This window comes from Bufo bufo, chromosome 3 (genome assembly GCF_905171765.1).
Source record: "Bufo bufo chromosome 3, aBufBuf1.1, whole genome shotgun sequence".
Taxonomy (NCBI): domain Eukaryota; kingdom Metazoa; phylum Chordata; class Amphibia; order Anura; family Bufonidae; genus Bufo; species Bufo bufo.
Window position 1 is genome coordinate 223,455,484 of NC_053391.1, and position 24,427 is coordinate 223,479,910.

General features: G+C 44.5%; 1 protein-coding gene across 1 annotated transcript; it reads left to right on the forward strand.

Moving 5' to 3' along the window:
* The first annotated feature begins 3,170 nt into the window (after positions 1-3,170).
* Positions 3,171-23,951, forward strand: NUAK2 (NUAK family kinase 2). Its single transcript, XM_040423978.1, has 7 exons — positions 3,171-3,466; positions 10,842-10,962; positions 14,330-14,481; positions 14,564-14,629; positions 17,698-17,817; positions 21,844-21,976; positions 22,162-23,951. The coding sequence occupies exons 1-7, from the start codon at positions 3,317-3,319 to the stop codon at positions 23,115-23,117; spliced, it is 1,698 nt and encodes a 565-aa protein (XP_040279912.1). The 5' UTR covers positions 3,171-3,316; the 3' UTR covers positions 23,118-23,951.
* The last annotated feature ends 476 nt before the right edge of the window (positions 23,952-24,427 follow it).

Sequence of the window (24,427 nt, forward strand, 5' to 3'; positions counted from 1 at the left end):
AACATAGCAATAGAAGAAATGACATGGGGTGTTTGGTGGATCACAGCAGCTCCAAGCTATAATATCGTCATCTAAAAGTATAACATTGTGACAATACTTTTCCTGGAGAGCTGTAAAGGTGGATTTATACGGCCCTTCTAAAGGTGCCGCAGATCACCCGATGAACGACTGAAACGCTTGTTCATCAGGTGAAATGATCGGAGGTGAGGACACCTCAATCATCGTTCCTGGGCAGCAGATTGTGGTGTCTAAAAGGCCCTCTGCTTCCCAGGAGCAATGATGATGTATGGGGACGAGCGATAGCAGCAGTGATCGCTTGTCCTCATACAGTGGAAGTGAAGTGCTGCATGTAAATGCAGCGTTTCATCTCCTCTTAACGAGCAGCCGATGGTCAGGAAGGAACACCTCCTTCCCAATAATCGGCTGCTCCTACCCCATGTAAATCCACCTTTACAGTAGGGAGTGGTCCTTCCTCCGGTCTCCATCTTTGTAATTTATATAATGTCTTGCTATTTAAATGATTTACCACTGTACATGGCAGTTTTTCCTTCTCATTACTAGTGTTGAGCGAACTTGTGTTTTCAAGTTCGGTGTACAGGTTCGGGTTATCTAAAAATCCCGTTATGGATTCCGCTACCACAGACCGTAACCGAATTCTATGACGGCATGCACCACGGAAGCCTATAAGAGGCATTCCGTATTGGATTCCGTCATAATAGAAGTCTATGGCCAGCATGCAATACGGAATGCCACTTATAAGCTTCCGTGGTGCATGCCGTCATAGAATTCGGTTATGGTCCGTGGTAGCGGAATCCATAACGGGATTTTTAGATAACCCGAACCTGTACACCAAACTTGAAAACAGAAGATCGCTCAACACTACTCATTACATGTATATATGTGTGCTTGCAGTGCTGTCATGCTTAGGGGAGGTGTTTGTGATGCCACGGTTGCCAGTAATGCCTCACTGGGCTTGGCAAATGTGATAAAAGGGAACCCTGATGGAGTCCATGTACAGGACAGAGAAACACTGCGCCCCTGGCTCCAGATGGACGGCTATTTTTCCTGCTTTGCCCTGTGTGATTGACCGGGTCATTTGCAATGTTGAAGTACATGTGCCTCCTATGGAGCAAACCTGTTTCTTAAGAAGTAAACTGAGTTCAGTTGTACAGCACTTCTTAAGGTTGCCCACCTGGTAGGTAAACCGCCAGTATACCCAGTGTTACCAGTAGGAGGCCGGTGCCAGTATTTCATTTGTACCAGCTACGTTATGTGCCAGTAATTTTCAGTAACCCAAGAAGGTATAAGGGTTTCTGTATAGCAATTTGATATATATAAGCAGGGTCTTCTTTTAAAGCTAAGAATCTCAGTTTTCAAACAAGATCTCTCTCCCAAACCCGTGTCCAAAAATTTTATTTGTGGCTGTATGGCGGCTAGTACCGCAATTCTGGTCTTGTTTAAAGTGTATATATTGCAGGTTGAAGCAGCCACTCCTCAGCGGGCCAACTCACATGGATTTTAGAAAACAAAAAGCACAGCACGCTTCGCTATTTTGTTCCATATCTGCAAGGCAGATGTGAGTGAAAGTTAACATGGACTTTCGTGGATGTTATCAATCCCCATGTTAAAAGAGTTGTCCAAGTAATTTTTATTGATGACTTATCCTCAGGATAGGTCATGAATATCAGATCGAACAAGAAGGGCTCCAGGCAGGCTGCTGCATTCCGGATGACCGCAAGATCTGGTGAGTGCGACTCTACACTACTAATTTTTCTATCCTGAGGATATGTCATCAATAAAAATAACTTGGACAACCCCTTTAATCAGGGACTATACTTGCTCTCTGTCACATATGGGGGTCGTTTTTTCCTGAAAAGGAGTGAGAAGATGATCACTTTCCCTTGTAATCACCACTCCATGCCTGACTAGGCCATTTTATGGACACCATAAGCCACACTTTTACCAGTGTCCAGATTACAAAGTTAAAGGGGTTATCCCACTTCGCATTTTCATACTTACCTGCTGCCAGCGCGCCGTTCACTTCCTGGATTCTGGCTGGGGGCGGGGTTCATCTTGATTGAAGTCTTCTCCCAGCTGGGTCGCGAGCTGGACTGAATGCACACGCCGCTGCGTATGCGCCATGGTGACTTATTCCTGGCCAGTATAGTACAGAGCCGGCGTGCGTGGCTCTGTACTATTCTGCCCAGGAAGAAGTCACCATTGCGCATGCGCGGTGGCATGCACGTTCAGGACAGCGAGCGGCCGGGAGAAAAGTAAGAGTCTCCTGCGCAAGCACGGCCACCGGGATTACGGAGAAGAGCGGTGGCCGTAACCAGGAGAGACCGAATGACAACAATGAGGTAAGTGGGGATGAATTTTCTCCTAAACAGTGGGAATTGGTTAATCAAATATATTTACAAAAATGATCACTGTCAAATCATTAACAGATTTAACAGTGATCATTATGATGGGAATACCCCTTTAACAGAAAACACAGTAATAGTAATAATGATCATCACTAAAGAGGAATAGCTAATGGATTTCTGACAGAAAAAAGTTTCTTTCAGTCAGAAAAGACTTTTTCTCTCACTGTCGCCTTAAACCATCGTTTTCAATTAGTTTTCCAAAGCAGACCAGTGTGACAAACCAGGCTCCCGCATAGGGCCACACGGTTCAGGGTCCACAGTAGGCTGAAGGGATGGGTTTTTCCTGGCTTTGTGGTTATTTGCTTCTTTTCACATTTAATTTTAAAAATGACAGGAATAGACAGTTTTATAAAATAAAAAAAATACAAAACAAATGCAAAACATGATGAAATCATTGGTGTCAAACAACACCCCCAAAACCTAACGCTCGCTTTGTAGCGATGTAAAAGGCATTTTTTGTTGGAAAGGGGCTGAAGTCTAGATGCAACTCTCCTGAGGCACAGGCAGGCGCTGGTGTGCGGTTACTAATGGAGGCAGTGACACCTATTGTCTGCTAAGGCCGCCATGCTGACGGCATCCCGGACACAGGTAGTCTGCAGAGCTTCATTTCCTCACCTGAAGCTTTTCCCGTAAAGGGTGTGGCATAGAGTACAGCTGGAGGAGCAGCCAATCAGCTCGCAGAGGAGGAGGGGCGCGAAACAATAGGTGATGAGCGCAGCCAATCAGCGACTAGTGGACGGGGAAGCAGCGAGAGCCGGGGAACTCTGTGTATTACCTAGTAGTGCTGGCATAGACTGAGGAGGAGTTGCGCTGTGTGTCGCCCGCTGCTCTCCTCTACAGTAACGTCCCGTTGTACGGTATTCTCAGCTGCACGGAGCTCTGAGCCGGGAATGGAGGTGAGGGAAGCCGGTTTGCGCCGCCAGGCCGTCAAGAGGCATCTTCACAAGCACAACCTGAAGCACCGCTATGAGTTCCTGGAGAGTCTGGGGAAAGGCACGTACGGCACGGTGAAGAGAGCCCGCGACAAGCAGGGGAAGGAGGTGAGAGCCTGCGCCCTATACACACTGCTGGGCATCCCTGTGGTAATAGGAGCCTGACTGCAGTGCCATGAATAATGTCTGCCTTCACCTACCACCTGTGTCCATGGCTCTGATCACCCCTGGCCAGACATGATGGAGCCCTCCGGCTAGCTCATGGGAAGCTGGTCAGATATAGTCATGCGTTATTCTGGGATTTATGTTTCCTCTGAGTTATCAGCTTTGTCTATTATACTGGGGTAGGGGGGGGGGGGGGCTGTACTAAAATAGCCTAAGGCTACCTGTGGATTTGTATGCCGAGAATCCGCACAAAAGGTTATCCTCATGGAAGAAAAAAGCCAATCTCATTCACTTTGCTGGTACTGTATTACACTGTGTGTTTTCCGCATGAAAGGCCATTTGGAAACAATTTATGCAAGCGGCATGGTATGCGTGTACCCCAAAGGTGGCCGTACCGTACACATCAGATCCAAGATGGCTGAGTGAACTAGGGTATATTCTGGGGACTAATCGCTTCTCACACACATTATAGGCTGGGTTCACACCATGTTTTATGCCTCCGTTTGACGCATACGTTACAAAGACGCAGCAGACCACGTTCTTGTATTTTTCACAGTCTGGTAAAAAAAAAGTATACACTTTTATTATTATTTTTTTACAATTGAACTTCTGGTGAATAGACGCTTCTGTATGGCATCAGTCTGAGGCACCCGTTTAAAGTATACGTTAAACGGATGGGAAAAACATAATGTGAACCAAGCCATAGTCTTACGTTTTCAGGCACATGGCATGCGATCTTTTAGGAAATGACTATTCATATAGCCGCCAACAGCGGCATCGGACTAAAACAGCCGTACCTTAAATTTTGCCCAATGAACAATTGTTCTGGTTGAAATTGTCCATTTTGGGTAGAACCACATGGCGCGGTTGTGTACCACGTGGCTGTACTGACAGAATAAAACGTAATAAAGACCACACTGTTCAGTCGTCGGTCTGCATTGCTTAAGGGGTCTTAAACCCTGGATAGGTCATCAGTATCAGATTGGTCGGCGTCTGGCACCCGGGACCCCCACCAATCGGCTGTTTGAGAAGGCACTGCCGCTCGAAGTAGCACTGTGGTCCCCTCACATTGCAGCTCAGTCCCATAGAAGTGAATGGGGCTGAGCGCAATACCAAGCATAACCGCTATACAATGTACGGCGCTGTGCTTGGTGAGCTGGGAGAAGGCCGCGATGCTTCTCAAACGGGTGATTGTCCGGGATCCTGGATGTCAGACTCCCACCAATCAGATACTGATACCCCTTTAATGGCCACGCTGCGCCTCTAATACCGCGCTGTGTGCTCGTATCCTTAGACTAATGTGTGTGGCTACCATTAGAGCTGGTGACGCCGCAGGGGGTGAGATTTTCGCCATCCGGCCCTGCTCTGTGCTTGGGTTCTGGTCTTAAGGCTGCATTGGGAATTGTAGTTTATTCAGCCATCTTAATGCACCCTGTAATTGCTTCCTGCCCAGTCTAGCAGCCTTTCCGTAGACAGGCCTGCAGACGGTTGTTTCTAGGACCGTCTTGTTTGTGTTTGAGTTGCAGTACTACTTGGCACTGCCATGCGTCTTGCCCTTGGGCCTTGTTGGCAGACACATCCTCTTGTGTGATTCTTGAAGTCCTACTTCCTTATGACTAGGGCTAATGACTGGCCGGGGTTACAGTCATACATTGGCCCCTGGATGTGCGGCCCTGACTTTCACTATAAGTCAACTTTCACACTCGCGTTTGGTGCGGATCCGTCATGGAGCTGCACAGACTGATCTGTTCAGATAATACAACCGTCTGCATCCGTTCAGAGCGGATCCATTTGTATTATCTTTACTATAGCCATGACGGAGCCGTCATGTTCTGCACAGACGTATCCGTTCAGATAACACAACCGTCTGCATCCGTTCAGAATGGATCCGTTTGTATTATCTTTAACATAGCCAAGACGGAGCCATCATGAACACCATTGAAAGTCAATGGAGGACGGATCTGTTTTCTATTGTGCTAGATTGTGTCATAGAAAACGGATCCGTCCCCATTGACTTACATTGTGTGTCAGAACGGATCCGTTTAGCTCAGTTTCGTCAGATGGACACCAAAACGCTGCAAGCAGTGTCTTGGTGTCCGCCTCCAAAGCGGAATGGAGACTGAACGGAGACAAACTGATGTATTCTGAGCGGATCCTTTTCTATTCAGAATGCATTAGGGCAAAACTGATCCATTTAAGACCGCTTGTGAGATCTCTGAACGGATCTGACAAACGGAAAGCCAAAACGCCAGTGTGAAAGTAGCCTGTCGTCTTTATTTATCTTTTGTTTATTTTATATTCTTTATTATGTTGACAAAGAAAACCAATCGTATGAAAATATCACAAAAAGAAACATAGGGGCAGGTTTATCAAACCGGTGTAAAGTAGGACTGGCTTAGTTGCCCATAGCAACCAATCCGATTCTGCCTTTCATTTTTGACAGCTCCTTTGCAAAATGAAATGAGGTATCTGATTGGTTGCTATGGGCAACAAAGCCACTTATACTTTACACCAGTTTGATAACTCTCCCCCATAATTCTACCAAAATCCTAGAGGAATCCAAGCAGTCACATGACAGCAGCGCCTGATGGATCCCTTTGGCTTCTAGTGGGGTCTGTCTGGTTCGGTCTTTTTTTGCCAGCTTGCCTGCTGGATTCTGCGAGGTATGTGAACAGAGGCTCACATTGTTAGGACTCTCCAGTACACACCAGCCATGTAGAGAGAAGGAATATGTGTGTGAACAGTGCCTGGCGATGGTGGAATTCCTCCTAGCACGCTCTTTGCTGTTGCACGGTTACCCACAATAGCCGATTGGTTTGCAAACATGTGCACTTGCCGGTAATCTGCTTCATAAAGGAGGCTCAGCCTTTATCCACAAATTCCAGGCTGTGTCCTGGCCTCCGATCACACGGTCTCTGCTCTTCACCCCCTCGCCATATAAATGTATACACCCCGGCCCTATACGGTGCCAAATTTATTGGAAGCATTTTGCCACACTGGCCATAAGGTGGATCAGATTTATAGGTAATGCTTCTCCCAATTATGTGTCATCCCTCCAAGTACAGAACCTCCTCTGTCTGTGCCCTGATTGTTCCCCCGGGCAGTGGTGTCCTGTCAGCAGGGTGACACCGCAGCTCTGGCAGCAGGCCAGCAAACGAGCCGTGCAGAGCGTGGGCGCAGCAGACTTGTTAAAAATAGCAGGCCGGTTTCGTTATTCCTGTTTTTCTTTGGGGTATTTCCTTCTTACAACTGTTCACTTTTCGGCCATGGATGAACTCGCACAGATTCTGCCGTGGAGACAACAGGTGCCCTCACATTAACCAGTTCAGTGCTGTTTCAGAAGGCAGACAGCTTTCTAGTGTTCGGCCATCTATAGATAGTCTATGCTCCCATAAGATGTCCTAGACAGGATGAAGTCTGCCCGTCTGTTGGTTGTCTTGTCGGCGTTATTTGCTCGCTGGTACTTTTCTACTAACTATTCCCCCAAAGTCCAATTACTTACATTGGCACATTTTATCAGATTCATCCGAAAAGTGTCAAGTGACATATATATGAAATACGTACGTCGTGTTTAGATGAGTTTTGAAGTCTTGTCTACTTACCGCATACAAATCCACGCAGTGTATATACGTGGCCTAAGTGTGTTGCCATATGCATCATTCATTAAGGCCTCATGCGCACGGCTGTAAGCATTCTGTGGTACACAGACTGCCGATCCGCAAGTTATGGAAGCCGTCCACATTTTCTTTTTGCGGACCCGTTGACTTTGTTCACGGACATATGGATGCAGAAAGCTTACGGGTGTACTTTCTGCATCCGTATGTCTGTTCTGCAAAGGATAGAACATGTCCTATACTTTTCCGTTAAAAAAATGGGGACACCACGTGGACCACATCCTTAGGCCTCATGCAGATTGCAGATCCGCAAAACATGTATGGCGCCCGTTTGTGTTGCGGAACGTCACGGACAGCCATAAAACAGACAAGAATAGGACAGGATATATATTTTATTTATTTGCGGAACGGGGCCACGGATGCGGACAGCACACGTAGTGCTGTCCGCATCTTTTGCTGCCCTATTGAAGTGAATGGGTCTGCATCTGACCCGCAAAAACTGCGGCTCGGATGCGGACAACAACGGTTGTGTGCATGAGGCCTTATTTTGCAGATGTGTGCATGGGGCCTAACTATAATTATTTATGGGTGTAAAGGGGTTTTTCAATTTTATGATATTAATGACTCCTCAGGATAGGTCATCGATGTCAGATCGGCGAGGGTCCGACTCCTGACGATCAGCTGTATAAAGGGGCCACAGCGCTTGTGCTGCACCCTCTTCATTATTTACCTGCGCGCAGTCTACATTGCAGTGCGCGGTAATTACAGCTTTTTTGTCAGGCGCAGGGAGCTGATCATAGATTCTGAATGACGAGGCAGATGGTATGAGCATCTCCATACGCCGTACGTAAATGAGACCGCCTTGTGTGTTTAGCCCAGCGTGGCATGTAAAGCTCGGCTCATCTGCTGCTCGACCAGAAGGAGGATCAGACCTGGACATGAGCAGTGACTGAATCCTGTGAGTGATGCTGTGCACCCAGCGGATCCCCACCTGCAACAACAAGAGCTGTTATCACAGGGTGCTGGGACTCTTGGGGTCAGAATGGCTTCCCGCCCCCATGTGTGACACATTTCCTCTGTCTGTCTGTGGGACTCTTCTTCCGCATTCCTGCTCCTTCAGTTGTTCTGGAGCGTCTTTGTTTTTCCTTTGTTTTGCGTTATACACTAAGCCTGCCCCCTCCCAGCCGAAAAATTCCAGAAGCCGCAGAGCATCTCACCAAAAGTGGATGTGCTGCTCTGGCACCTGTAATACTCTTGCTATTAAAAATGAAGCATATGGCTCCGGTTTTTCTCCTGCAAGGAACTCTGCTTTAGTTCATTAAAAGGTGCTTTTTCTCAAAGGTACAGCAGAGACAGATGCAAGGTGTCGCGTCCAAGCGAATACACGTATAAACTGCCCTCTGCTTAGCTGCTGCTTAATTGAAGAGTTTTATGGTTCACGGTTCTCAATAAACCTTATCTTTTGTGCTGAAACGGGTAGAGCTGCTTTCTTGGCCGCCTGCCACTGTCTCGCCTTCCAGTGCCATGGCCCTTAATATGAGAGCGGTGAAGATCAGGTTCTGTCTGACCTGCCGGATGATAGAAACCTGCAATGCTTCACTTCTGTTGTGGACTTGAATGCAGAAAACCCGCATGAAATCTTCACCAAAAGCGCAGTGAAAATATATATTCAGCCCAATTTATCCTGGTTTTGGTGCCGATTTTCTGTTTAACAGCCCCCATTGAAGCCTATGGGGAAAACCACTCTACATAAGGTGCGGAATAGCACAAACAATTGATTTAAACATCCGGAAGACAAGTCAATTTGCGCACGGAAGAAGCAAAGTGCGTGAGATTTGTCACTTTGCTGGTGCTGTATTACACCGCTCTGCTCACAATTTTACAACCCCATTGTAATCTATGGGCGAACCCCAATCAATCAGCCGTGGAGCCGGACAAATAATTGACACGCTGTGGATTTATAGCTCCATCGCAGGTCAATTTCTTACAATGAGGATTTTATGCAGCCAAATCCCTGAGGACAATCCGCACCTAATATGCACCTTGTACATATACCCTTTAGAGGGAATCTTGGACTATTATCTGTAGTATTAAATGAGTCCAGATTTTACTACTACATTGTCAGGACTGCTGTGCACAGGCGTCCCCTCCGTCATGTTGGCAAAGCAGTCCTGACAATGTGTTTCATCACAGCTTTGAGTAAAGGGGACATTAAGGGAATAAAGAAATGGCAATCCAGACCCTTTATGTGTAGTACTACGCAGGTATTACTGCAGATAATAGTCCTTTAATGTCTCCTCCTCAGCAATATATTGTTCGCCGTTATTGGCCATTTAGACATGGGACCATAATGTTCATTACTAGAACTACTCAGTGTCTGGAACCTTATGCGTCCGTATTTGTGCACATATGATAGCATCTGGTTGGGGACAATATCTGCATCACATTTGTATGTTCTCTCCATGACTGGATTTGTTTCCTGCCTCTTCAAAAACAGATTACCGTATTTTCCGCTCTGTAAGACGCACCTGCCCATAAGACGCACCTAGGTTTTAGAGAAGGAAATAAGAAAAATATTTTTCATCAGACCTCAGCTCAGACCCCCAATCGGACTTCAGATCACAGCCTCAATGTGAATGAGCCCTCAGGCAGACCTCAGATCAGGCCCCCAATCGGACTTCAGATCACAGCCTCAATGTGAATGAGCCCTCAGGCAGACCTCAGATCAGGCCCCCAGACTCAGACATTAAAAAAACAATTACCAATCAGCTTGCCTCTCCTGCTCCATCACATCCAGTGCTCTTCCTCTTCCTGCTGCAGTCACAGCGCGGCCAAGGACCAGGAAGTGGTGACTACAGAGCCCGGAGAGCTCTGCTTTCACTGCCCCCACTCCTCCTGTACTAATGAGCGCTTCCATAATAAAAGCGCTCATTAGTATTCGTCTCATAAGACGCACTGACCTTTTCCTCCACTTTGGGGGGGGGGGGGGGGGGGGGAGTGCATCTTAGGGCAATAATTTACCGTATTCTTTGCCATATAACAGAACAACTTTCCATATGCCCTGAAGGACATGGATATTATGGAAGGAGCCCCTCTATTGAGCAGAAAGCCCATTGTAAAGAGCAAATGGGTGGCCGCCTGCAGATACACATCTATTAGGTGTTGCTGTCTGCTGCCGATTCCCTCCTTTTTGACAGGAAAAGTACATTGCGTCCAGTTCTGTTTATAGCATAAAGCACAACGCTGATGTGAACAGATGACTGCTGGGGCGACCTTCGGGGCAAAGCCCTTTTAAGAGGACTTGTGACTTGTCTGTTTTAGTAAATACTTGTACTCTTCATAAGCTAGCAGCTTTTATGCATCTTTTCTTATAACTCTGGGTTGTCGTCCCTCAGGTATTCCTCCTGGAAATTTCTGAATAAAAAGCCAACCGGATCTTTTCACCCCCTTGTACAAGAAGTGTGTCACTACGCAGTCTTACACTAGCAGCAGTCATTGGATAGTGTCATTGTATAGACCCCCTCCCCCCCAAAACTGGTAATACACAGTTGTCAATGTATTCCTACATTTCTAGGAGGAATAACAGAGGAACAGCACAATACAGAGTTCAAAGAATGGATGATAAAGAAAAAACAAACTTCATCTCTTTTATAATCTGCACTTGGTGAATGTGGTCTCAGATCTTTGTTTCTTGTTGTTGCCAGGTGGCCATTAAGTCTATCCGCAAGGACCGTATAAAAGATGAGCAGGATATGCTACATATTCGACGAGAGACTGAGATTATGAGCTCCCTGTGCCATCCTCATATCATTTCTATATATGAAGGTAAGAAAACGAAGCAGGGCCACGTGTGGCTGTAAGAATAATAATGACCCCGAGGCTTCACAGTGTAATGTAATCAGCACATAAGTAATAATGAGTAAGGATCATGGGCTTCATTTTTATAAAGCCCCACCCGCACACGTTGCATGCTGGCACAGGCAGACTAGCTGCGGGGTAGCGGGCAGGCTGGTGCAGGAACTGTGCATCATCTCCTCCCAGCGGAGGAAAGTGAGTGCCAGAGACAGGCTGATGGCCGGCCGCCAGAGGAAGGGAAGATTACTCATGGGGGCTGCCGCCTACCCAATGGGACTTTTCTACATTACTCCACCTCGTTGTAGAAAGTGACAAGAACTTGTGACTTTGGGAATGTTGTACTGTAAATGGCAGCCTGGTATTACCTATATTAACCCTTTCTAGAGTGTAATAGTTTTGTGTCTTTTATGGTGGATTATGATCTTGCACCTGATAGTATGAGATTTTTCTTCAGACTAGAGAGTTTCATCCATATGGCGTAAATGACTCCAGCACAGGGAAACGGATTGTGCAGTTTCTGTTAGAGGGAAAGTGCAGGGCATAGAAAGACCAGGAACATCTGCTTATCCGTGCGGGGAAGATAACAGGGCTGTAAAGATATAAAGCCGGCCAGCCACCTGGAGCGAGTACACACGGTTTACTGTCCTATTCTAGCCATTTCCTCCTAAGGGCTCTCGCAGGTGACTACAGAGCCTTGCACTGACCTACGTTGTAGGGCGTCTTTACAAAAATCTAGAGTACGGCCGCACGGTCAGGTTTTGGCAGCCCAAACCAGGAATAAGGCTATTTTCACACTTGCGTTTAACTTTTCCGGTATTGAGATCTGTCATAGGGTCTCAATACCGGAGAAAAATGTTTGTTTTGTCCCCATTCGTTGTCAATGGGGACAAAACTGAACAGAACGGTATGCTCCAAAATGCATTCCGTTCTTTTTGGTTGCGTTCCCATACCGGAGAGCAAACCGCAGCATGCTGCCGTTTTCTGTCTGGCATGGGATGTGGAGCAAAAACGGACCCGGCATGACACACAATTCAAATCAGTGGTGCTGGATCGATTTTCTTGTGGACACAATAGAAAACGGATCTTGCACCCATTGACTTTTAATGCCGGATCCGCCATTGCGATTTTAAAGAGAATACAACCGGATCCGTTCATAACGGATGCCGCCAGTTGTATTATCAGAAATGGAAGCGTTTTTGCTGATCCCTGCAGTGTGAAAGTAGCCTTAAGGGCTCACGCACATTTTCTTTCTCTGTCCGTTCCTTTGTTTTTGCGGACCGTATGCGGAACCATTCATTTTAATGGGTCCGGAAAAAAAAAAAGGAAGTTACTCCGTGTGCATTCCATTTCCATATGTCTGTTCCGCCAAAAAATAGAACATGTCCTATTTTTGGGACTGTTCTATTAGGGGCCAGCTGTTCTTTTTTGTAAAATACGGAATACACACGGACGTCATGTGCATCAGCCCTAAATGAAAAAATGAAGAGAAGTTGTATGTGTCCTTTATGCTTTTTCTCCTTTTATGATCCACTCCTGATTTTGGCTTTGAGAAACCCGACCATGTGGCCGTACCCTTAAGCTGCTTACCTCAAGGCTTATACAGTGTGTAATGTCTTCTTCCAGCGCGGTTGTGCAGTGGTCATGTCGGAACATGGATTAGCGAATTGCATACATAACGATTGCATAATATTCTTCTGTTATCAGGACTCATCCCCTTCTAAGCTGTAGCATTCTTGTAATGGCTTCAGACACCGGAGTGCAGATTCCCAGTCAGCAGAGCTAAATGGCAGCCTGTCTTCTGCTGAAACTTTTTCTGGCAATATGCAGTGAATTTGATTTCCTTGCTGCTGCCTATGGCCGAAAATGTCCCCTCTTAGGCCTCCTGTTTTGTTTTTGTTTTTCCCCGTTTACGGGCTGTTTTTTGCGTTCCAAATACAGTCCGTATATGAAACCATTAATTTCAATGGTTCCGCAAAAAAAAAAACGGAATGTATTCCGTATGCATTCCGTTTTTCCGTTTTTTTCGTTCCATTGAAAGATGGATCATGTCCTATTATTGCCCACAAATCAAGTTCCGTGGCTCCATTCGAGTCAATGGGTCCGCAAAAAAAACGGAACACATACGGAAATGCATCCGTATGTCTTGCGTATCCGTTCCGTTTTTGCAGAACCATCTATTGAAAATTTTACGCCCAGCCCAATTTTTTCTATGTAATTACTGTATATGTCATACAGAAAAAAACGGAACGGAAACAAAAAAACTGATCCTTGAAAAACGGACCGCAAAACACTGAAAAAGCCATACGGTCGTGTGAAAGAGGTCTTAACTGGATTTTCTAAAATCATCTCCTCTTCGCTGCTACTGTAAATGCTATGTCTTTTCCTTGCACATGTGTGTGAGGTGTTGGAACATGCTGTGTTTAAGGTGGAGCAGACCTTTTACTAGTCGTCCTGTAAAGGTTGCCATGTGTTTAGATCTGACATGGCACATTATGTCACTTGGTCTGGCATTAGACATCCTAACATGTGATGGCACACCCATGGCAAGGAGATCCACCTTTCCGTCGCTGCTTTCTCCAAACTTGTTATTGGGAAATCAGGAGAAATCACACCCTGAACTTCTGGTTCTTTGTGGAAGCTCACGTGTCTTCTCCACCCTCATCTGTCTACTGTATTTTTATTCCGGCCTCTGGTATACAGTGTCAGTTCCTTTTTTGGGACCACTAGGTCATCAAGAACAAACACGGCAAACGTGCGAGGCTCCCTACAACCCCATTAATTCCTAGGAAGTGAACAGCTCCATAGTGGTGTGGTGGTCGTTCTTGGGTACTGCAGCGCACCTTCGATTTACTTCAATGGGGGCATCAACCAGTACCAGAGAGTGGGCATCAACCAGTACCAGAGAGTGGGCATTACACAGCATCCAGAGCTGTGGTTTTCCATTGTTCACTTCCAGAACCATAACTGTCGCACACACTTGAGAAAGAGAGTCATTATCTAGATCAATTTTATCATTATGTCAAAGTTGTTTTTTGTCCATTTTTATTATCCCTACAGTATCGCATTGTGAGCGATCCATTTATAAAATTTCGTGGCCAACTTTATAGAGGCTTAAGTAATAACTGCCATATGGAAACCTCATGAAGTGGAGACATACACATGTTGTATTCTGCAGGCCTTATAATGCCCGCACTGTGCACTTTACCGCACTTGGTGATGGAGTGGTTTGCCGTGAATATACTTTGCAGTTGTTTTGGGAAGAGGGGTATATTTTGGGAGCTGCATTTTTATATCTTCTTTCCATGAAGTTAATTTTCATCTGTTCTTTTGCTTTTAGTGTTTGAGAACAGCAGCAAAATAGTGATTGTGATGGAGTACGCAAGCCAAGGTGATCTGTACGATTATATCTGCGAGCGCCAGCGGCTCAGCGAACAAGAGGCAAGGCGCTTCTTCAGGCAGATTGTGTCTGCTGTTCAGTACTGTCACGCGGTAGGTTTGAGTCTTGGGCGTAATATAGAAATGTCATGTTAATTCTTTCCATTAGAAATATGCTAATTTCTACGTCTTTCAGAATGGGATTGTACATCGGGATCTCAAGCTAGAAAACATTCTTCTGGATGAAAACAAAAATGTGAAGGTGAGCACTGGCCAAGGCCTCTTAAGAACTATGCTGTAATCACATTATGTAGAAAGCATGGGAACTCAGTGATACTCCCAGTGCTGCCGGGCTGCATTGCTACCACGTGGGCCTCCATGACACCCACAATCGGCATGAACCAGGGTGGATAAAAATCAAAGATATTATTTATTTATTTTAAATCAGATTTTCTTTATATAAAATGCTTTTTGAGGAAAATATATTACTATTCAGGTTATTCCATCATAAAATAAAGATTCGTTTTTTAATTATGTAGAATAAGGCTGTATATGTTTAATTTTTTTGGTAAATAAATTCCATTAAGCCATTCACAATGTCATGCTCTTCCAGAGGTTTTTGTAAGATTATTGGGCAGTTTCTCTGTCTACAAGATATTATCACAGATGCTTGGTTTACTTTTGCAGTTCTCAAAACTGAAGTTGACTCAGCAGAGATCACATGCCTCTTCTTCACAGCAAAAATGTTATAACATGAACAGAGTTGAGAAAAAGACCTTAAGGGTCCATTCACACGTCCGTTGTTTCTTTCCTGATCTGTTCCGTTTTTTGCTGAACAGATCTGGACCCATTCATTTTCAATGGGTCCTGAAAAAAAATCAGACATTGAGCTGTCCGTTTTTTTTCAGGACCCATTGAAAATGAATGGGTCCAGATCTGGTCCAGATCTGTTCAGCAAAAAACGGAACAGATCAGGAAAGAAACAACGGACGTGTGAATAAGGCCTAATCCTAACTTCTACAAACCTCTGAATACAGAATCAAACTAATATGAAAAGTTGTTATTCTAAAAATCTTCATCTACTTGCATATTATAAGTTATACCAGCAAGAATTAGTCTTTATGTAGAAAACTATGATTTAAATCAAGCCTTACTGACTAGTGATTTAAACCGTGATTTAAATCAGTTTGATTTAAATCAAATCCACCCTGGCATGAACAGTTGTTGTCGATGAAGTACTGTAGTTTCCATGTTTGTTAAAGTGTATCTGTCATCAGGCTATGCTAGGGCAATATAGTATGGGGACGGCTAATCATTACACCAGACACAGTGTATGGAGAGTAGGGGCAGCGCTGTCCTCGTGAGTATGTTGGACTATACTATGTGTCTGACGTATTCTCTAATTGCTGCTTCTAGCCAAATGGCACAATCTTTTTCTCTTGTGCCGTTTTGAACAGACCTGCCCCCATACTATGCTGCCCTTAAAGGGGTTGTCCCACGAAAAATATTTTACAGTTTTCAAACCAGCACCTGGATCTGAACACTTTTTTGTAATTGCATGTCATTAGAAATTTAGCATAGCCACTGAGTTATTCAATAAAGTGTATCTGTATAGCGCCACCTGCTGTTTGTTTTTTCTTATTATTCTAACTTGCTCACTGAGAAGGCCGCACATGCTCAGTTTCATCCTTCAGTTGCCTCCTGAGCTGCGATTAGGGAGAGCTGAGACACGCCCCCTTATGTGCAGCAGAATAGACACTCCCACTGAGCTGCCAGCTTGATATAAATCTATCACAGCAATAAATGTGGAGATCTCTGGATCCATGTGAGGTACAGGGCTGGTTCTAGCTTTGTCAGAAAGAGGTTGTCATGTACTATATGGTGTCTGATATTCATTTTTTAGATTAGTCATGGGATAACTCCTTTAAATCTGGAAGCATAGTCTGATGACAGACCATCTTTAAATCAGCTGAATAAAAGGTAGTTTGTATGGGGGAAATGTATCAGATAGGGGCACTGTGCGTTACAAACCGCTGAAACTCCATCACATACCCTAAAAACTAAAATGCTGTGTATATAGACTTCTCAGTGTTTATTACTTTAAAGTAATATCTGGTTGCAGCAATTTTTATTTTTTTTACCTTAAAGGGTTTGTGCAATGGAGTAATATTGATGACCCATCCTCAGGATAGGTCATCAAAATGACGCCACAGCACAACCCCTTTAAGTAAAACCACCAGCAAAAACACTGAAAAGCACAGCAAAATGCTGTGTGTAATTGTATCCATAGTATTAGCCAGAATACTAAAAGCTCATGTCACTCACAAATGTGTCTCATTAAGTGTGCCTGTTCTAATTGACTTGCTTTGACAATGTGGTCACTGAACTGAGATCTATAGAACTACTCCCGTAGGGTGTAAAAGCGGAAAACCGGATGGCTGCCTCTGCTGTAAAGCTGTAGAAAAATTCCATTGACTTTGGACTGGGAATTCCCCATAGAACTACTTAGTCGCTTTATCTCTCCAACCTAGTGAAACTATGATAATGCTCCAAGGTCATTAGCTTCATGCCCACATAACTGCTAGGGGGGGTAATATCTCTCCGTACTCTCTGCTCTGCACTGATGAGGGGCAATCACCCCGAAGCAGCTGTCTGCAGATGAGGTGCTGGCTTATTTAATATCCAAGTCATGTCTCAAGGCTTAGTTAAAGAGCTGAACATAGACTTATAGGATAGCTGCCTTACATCTGGTGGCATTAGAAGCAGAGCTGGTTAAGAGCTCCTTTGCATCCCTTTCCTCACATAACTGCTAGAACACTGCCAGTTGTGTAGGCCCACAGCTTTGCTGGTTTCAGGCACTTATATTGCAGTGGGATTTGAGCAGGGATGTGTATCAAACCTAATTGTTACTTTGAAGCCAGAGATTAATAAAGCAGTGCTGGTACGCTGGGTACAAACACCAAAAAGTTTCTTCACTGTAAACTGAAACTTTTCACCACGTGTTTTTCTCCTGAATCGAGTGACCTTGTCCTTTAACCAAAACGCAGCATCTTTTAAATCGACTTGTTTTTCTGCCGTTTGTGGACTTTATCCTCTAGCAGGAGACCTGTATGAGTGTGCCGTGCTGGCAGTAGTCCAGTATATCTATGCAAACAGGAGGGAGGGGAGCGAGAGAGAATGTTCCTCATTCATTTACATACAGGATCCTGTGTGATCGCCTCCTCCTAGTATGCGCCTGCACAATAGCGTCCTTTAACCTTTTCTTTCTCCCTCATTTAATCCTTAAGTCTGTGCCTCTGACTACTGTAATAAAACATTGTTTCACTTTAGATTGCAGATTTTGGCCTTTCCAACATTTACCACTCAGACAGCCTTCTTCAGACCTACTGTGGCAGTCCGCTGTATGCATCTCCAGAAATAGTCAATGGCAGGCCATATATCGGACCAGAGGTGAGAATACATTGTGTTTCTCTTTGACGTATAAATACATGGTGGTCTTAAATATTGGTGATCTGATCGTGGGTGTCTGTCTCCCTGCACTCCTGCCAGTCGGCTGTAGTATACCAAGCACAGCGCCATACATTATATAGTAGTTGTGTGTGGTCTTGCAGCTCCGTTCCAGTCATCTGAAAGGGACTTGGCTGAAGGATGGTCATGTGACCATGGAAGTGACGTCACAAGCCATGCACCTTCAAACAGCTGATTTGCAGGGGTGATGGAAATCGTAACTAGGGATGAGCGAATCTACTTCGGATGAAACATCCGGAGTCGATTTGCATAAAAGTTTGTTTCAATACTGTACGGAGCGAACGATCGGTACAGTATTAGAATGTATTGGCTCCGATGAGCCGAAGTTATTACTTCGAGAGACTAAGCGTAATAACTTCATAAATTAGATTTCTACTGTTAAAAAAAAAAAAAAAAAACATTTCCTAAACCTGGGTTTGGTTCCAAGGTGCCACTTGGAACCGAACCAGAGTTCGGAATTATTATTTTTTTTACAGTAGAAGTAAATTTATGAAGTTATTACGCAAAGTCTCGTGAGACTTCGCAAAGTAATAATTTCGGCTTATCGGAGCCAATAAGTTCTAATACTGTACCGAGCGCTCGCTCCATACAGTATTGAAACTGAGTTTTATGCGAATCGACTTCTGATGTTTCATCCGCATCCCTAATTGTAAATCCACCAGTCGCATATTGATGACTTGAGGCCCATTTAATGGTTTTTCCAAAACAGTATGGCCTATATAAGGTAGAGTCATTTGCAAACAGATATACTTTTGTGGCATATATCTGGCGCAGATTCTGTTGCATGCCATGTTGCGGCAGAATCTGCGACTACTTCCTGGCAGGCCTCTCTCATTCATGATTTTCTATGCCTGGTTTAGAAAATGGTCTAAATGTAAGACAGTATTTAGAATCGGTCAGCACCTCTACATGATTTCGGCGATATACCACCAGTGCAGGGCCTTATTAAGGCTGGCGTCTAAAACGTGCCGCATAGTCTACTGGGAGGCTAGTACTATTACTTTTCAGTGCTTGGGTCCTGAGTTCAGGTCCAAACAAGATCCATGCCTGGAGAGTTTGGTTGTTCTCCCCGTCTTTGCATTTATTTTCTCCAGGTACTCTGGTATAATTTAACACTCCAAAACAACTCAGGGATCAGTGTAGGCAGTGATCGGGAACGATGAAAGTTCATTCCCAACCATTGATTACCTGCATCGATCATCCCCTCTGCATGGGGTTGAGTGACTGTTACTATGATCATTCATCCCCCCCCTTCCCATAAACATTTATTGTTTGTTGGTAGCACATCCCTGTTCACAAGAAGATGCGTTGCCGTCAAACAGATTTTTTTGGTGCCGATTGCTCGCCCATCAAAGTTTGGTTGGAAATCAGCAGCACATTTACACAGGGCAGTGATCAGAAAAAAGTGTTTGTACGAACATTTGTTCCCAGTAATTGGAATGTTCTTTGGCCTTGTAAAATGGACATGTATTAGGTGTAAGTGGGTTGTGCAGCCTCACACAGAATCCTTTCTCTGAACAGACATGATCACAGGGGACTAGTGCTGCAAATCAACAGTGCTAACCAGAGCCATCGTCAGAGGGACTTGATAGCTGCCTAATTATCATATTCTGAATTATGGGTGATCATACTATAGAAACTGACTTTTTACTTTAGTCTTGAAGCAGCTCTAATGTCTACACAGCCTGCTACTGTAACTGATTTAATTCAAGGAGCCTCCTAAGTGGTTACGCCTGCTCAGTCTTGCACTCCTGGTCTTATGAAATACAATTTTATGTAGCAGTACTTGCCAAATGTATATGGGCATTCCTTTTAATTAGTAGGGTTGTCCATTCTAACGACTCCTATCATGCATAAATCTGTACTTCCATTGTTCAGATGAAATTTGTTAGCGCATAGAGGCTACCTACAGCCATAAATATGCATAGTTTTTTTTTTTAATTGCTTAATTAGGGCTATTGAACTGCCTATACTTTTCTATGATCATCCAGTAATCCCAGATACTGATAATAGGACCTGATAGGTGCCAGATTAAGCACTGTCAGAATGCTTAGGGGAAACCCCCTTACTTATCCTCATAATGCTGATTCCATGTATGGAGTCAACCAGAGAGCAGCTCGGGCATTTCAGTGTGCAGTAACACAAGCCCTACCCCTCTCCCAAACTTCCGGTAGAGTGCGTGAGGTCATGCATGGGCACCTAGCCGTTCTGAAGCAGACAGTGGAGAGGATCGGGGGAAGGAGAAAGTTCTTTGTCTGCAAGATCTCTCCTAAGCTGCTTATTGCAGCAGTTTGGGCATCACCCCGTAGACACAGCTGTGTGTGCACTATGGGCTAAATATATTTGTTGTTTTTTTCAGCGTTTGTCTCTTTTAAAGGGCTTCTGTCACCACACTAAAGTCGTTTTTTTTTTTTTTTTTTTGGCTACTTAAATTCCTTATACTGCGATATATCAATATACACTGCTCAAAAAAATAAAGGGAACACTTAAACAACACAATGTAACTCAAAATCAAACTGTCCACTTAGGAAGCAACACTGAGTGACAATCAATTTCACATGCTGTTGTGCAAATGGGATAGACAACAGGTGGAAATTATAGGCATCTAGCAAGACACCCCCAATAAAGGAGTGGTTCTGCAGGTGGTGACAACAGACCACTTCTCAGTTCCTATGCTTCCTGGCTGATGTTTTGGTCACTTTTGAATGCTGGCGGTGCTTTCACTCTAGTGGTAGCATGAGACGGAGTCTACAACCCACACAAGTGGCTCAGGTAGTGCAGCTTATCCAGGATGGCACATCAATGCGAGCTGTGGCAAGAAGGTTTGCTGTGTCTGTCAGCTGTGTTTTTAAATTTTTGTGTGATTTTGTTGTCAGCACATTCAACTATGTAAAGAACAAAGTATTTCAGAAGAATATTAAATTAATTCAGATCTAGGATGTGTTATTTTTGTGTTCCCTTTATTTTTTTGAGCAGTGTATAATGCTCTTACTGATTTTCGTTCTGTAGTTTCTTCAAAAAACGGACTTTTATAATATGTAAATTACCTCTCTACCAGCAAGTAGGGCGGCTACTTGCTGGTAGCAGCCGCATCCTCCTTTCATAATGACGCCCCCCTCCTCATGTTGATTGACAGGGCCAGCGAACGCGCTCGTCCTCTGACTGGCCCTGTCTGCGTTCAAAATTTCGCGCCTGCGCCGTACCGGTCTTCAGTCGGCGCAGGCGCACTGAGAGGAGGACGCTCGCTCGGCAGCTCCATCCTCAGTGCGCCTGCGCCGATGACGTCACATCTACACCCGGCGCAGGCGCACTGAGGAAGGAGCGGCTGAGCGAGCGTCCTCCTATCAGTGCGCCTCCGCCAACTGAAGACCGGTGCGGCGAAGGCGCAAGATTTAAAACGCAGACAGGGCCAGTCAGAGGACGAGCGCGTTCGCTGACCCTGTCAATCAACATGAGGAGGGGGCGTCGTTATGAAAGGAGGATGCGGCTGCTACCAGCAAGTAGCCGCCCTACTTGCTGGTAGAGAGTTAATTTACATATTATAAAAGTCCGTTTTTTGAAGAAACTACAGAACGAAAATCAGTAAGAGCATTATATATTGAGATATCGCAGTATAAGGAATTTAAGTAGCCAAAAAAAAAAATGACTTTAGTGGGGTGACAGAAGCCCTTTAAGGCTCTGTTCATATCTGTGTTGGTGGCTGTTTTTGAAGCATAACAGCGCTATTTTTTTTGCTAAAATGACAGAACCCTACCATCCATTGGGCTCTGTTGGTGTACTAGTGACAGATCCTTCACAGCTTGAATTCTGTTTTCCCGGTCTTATTATGGACCAGGAAAAACAGAATTCCGAACACGGATGTGAATTCAGCCTAAGACCTGTATACTCTACTAAGAGATGTCACTGTTTGCCTGTAAGTACATCAATGACATTTTTCCTATTTTCTAGGTCGATAGCTGGTCCCTAGGAGTTCTTCTCTACATTCTGGTCCATGGTTGCATGCCCTTTGATGGACAGGATTACAAAAAGTTAGTGACTCAAATCAGCTGCGGTGCCTACAAAGAGCCAAGCCACCCCTCGGGTAAGTAAGCTGTGCTTTCATTTTGAGTAACTTCTCCCAGACATTAGCTTGTTTGCGCTTATGCAATGAGTTTATATTCCAGCTGGTGTGATCTGCAAATAATGTTGTATTTGTATTCTAGGTGTTTCTTTTCTGTTCTTTACCTTCTTCTGTTTCCCACTAATAACCTTCCTTTCTGTTTGCAGATGCATGCGGACTTATTCGATGGCTTCTAATGGTAAACCCTGAGAGAAGGGCCACTCTGACTGATGTGGCCTCTCACTGGTGGGTGAATTGGGGATATCAGCACTCACTTTGTGAACCAGAATCGACCAAAGACACCCCATTCTCAATTGTTGGTGGATGGCTTCGGAAATCCTCCCGTCCTTTGTGGGATAATAGTGCTAAGATGCGCTCGTTTTTACGGCAACATCTTCCAGGGGCAACAGTAACCCGCCAACGTTCACTGAAGCGATCCAAGAGGGAAAATATGAGTCGGGTAATAACGCCTCAGGACTCTCAGGAAAAGCCTCCTACTGTGCCACCGGCTCCTAAAAAAGGCATTTTAAAGAAGCCTCAGCAGAGAGAGTCTGGCTATTACTCCTCTCCTGAGCACAGTGAGGATTCACCGATGGGAGAGGATGATGATTCTCCTGTATTTACTGTGCCAACAAGTATGGAAGCTTTGAATACGGGTACAAATGGACAAGAGGCAGCCACCAGTGTGGTTAGGAAAGGAATTCTCAAGCGCAATGGAAAGTTCTCTTCTGCTGGAGCAGCACCAGAGTTGTCTTTTGATGCTGTAGACTGTTCTTTAAGGAATGAAAAGTTACCTGTTGGCACGCTGGCTCGTGAGAAAGTACAGTCCACTGTTAGCCAAGAAAGCATTCTTTCCACTGAGTCTTTTGAGTTACTAGACTTTCCCACTCGGTACAGAGAGCGTCCAAGAGGAAAAAATAGATCTATGAGGGTTAGTATCTCCGCAGAAGATCTTCTGAAATTAGAAACAGATGAGAACAATGAAAATGATGGTCCCAGGCTCTGGGATATGGGATGCTATCGGACACGGATGGCAGAGAGCTGTCTGTCTTTAGGTGTGGCGGAAGAAGAAGCAATGCAGGTTTACAGGACTGCGGTGCTCATTGGTCGAGAGTTGAGCTAAGGTGCCTACTGTGTATACTTGCTACCATAAAGAGTCTTCTGAAGACAAAGGAGAGCGGTCACAGAGGCCTTGCTTGGGACTCTCGATGTTGCCTAAAACACCACCTAAGAATGTCAAACTGTGATGACATTACGATAGAATCAAGGAGTGTAGTATTTAAGAAGAATATAAAAGTGGCAACAATGGTGACATCCTTCAATGTTTGCACTGAGAGTCAGGGCACGCAATGTGCTGCTTAGTTCAGGTTAATCCCTTTACAAGCTGCTGCCTTATCGTGAGCTTACCATACAAGCAACATACTGTATTTGATTGCATATTGAATTGTGCAGGCTCATACCTTGTATATCCTTATTCTCTGTCTACCACAAAGGTTATGAATCCTTGGTGGATAACAGTGACTTGAATTTACTTCCTTGTGCCTTGGTTGAAACTTCCCTTTCTACTTGAAAATACTGCAGCTACCATGTAATACCCCAGTGTACATCCAAAGTCAAAGGTGAAAAACGAAGACACTGGTTAAGGGTTGTAACTATAAAATAAACTTGATAGCACTAAAAACTGAAAGAGGTGGGAGAATATAATTAGTCCAAGAATTATAGCTGGAGGGGTTCTATAGAAACATGAGTCATTTCATTTGCACAGTCTTTGGTCTTGGCCAATAATCCAGTGCAAACAAGTTTCCGTGTGTAAACAAGAATGTGTGCGTGTTTGTATGTATAGCTGCGCACGCCCACACGACCTTGAGACATGACGTGGATATTTTTTTAAGGGATAGAAAAAGAAAAGTCTTCAAACTAATTGGCAATGAAATTATAAACATGCCGGGAGCAAAACCACTCAACCCAACGTTTTTTCCATCATTTTTTTTTAACTTAACTTTATTATTTATTATTTTTGTATTGCTTACTGATGACTTTTTTTTTTTTTTCTCCCCCCCCCCCCCCCCCGCCAAATTTTAAGATTGCATCGGTAGTGGCAACTTTATTGCGTTTTAATCTAAGTCTTAATACTTGCATCAAAACAAAGAAATGTTTTTCAGTTTGTATTCCTTAAGTGTTTCCTTTAGCCTTCTCCCTGCAAAAAATGCACTTTTCCTCTGCAGGAGTTTGGAACTGGAGAAATTGGAATTGGAGAGTGAATTGCTAAGCAAGGTTCTCTCATTTTGCTACTGGAGAGAAATAATGAATCTGAGGGGCTGATTCACACGACCATGCCATGTGTCGGCCACAACTCTTGGACCAACCGTGGTTCCCCTGACCAGAAATGACTGCATCATAGAGATTTTATGGTGCATTCAGTTGCTATCTAAT

What these genes read in the sequence shown, in the direction of transcription:
- NUAK2 (XM_040423978.1), top strand. Translation starts at nt 3,317, where the DNA reads ATGGAGGTGAGGGAAGCCGGTTTGCGCCGCCAGGCCGTCAAGAGGCAT. An exon ending in TATCATTTCTATATATGAAG is followed by an intron (nt 10,963 to 14,329) that starts GTAAGAAAACGA and finishes TTTTGCTTTTAG; the next exon opens with TGTTTGAGAACAGCAGCAAA. An exon ending in ATGAAAACAAAAATGTGAAG is followed by an intron (nt 14,630 to 17,697) that starts GTGAGCACTGGC and finishes GTTTCACTTTAG; the next exon opens with ATTGCAGATTTTGGCCTTTC.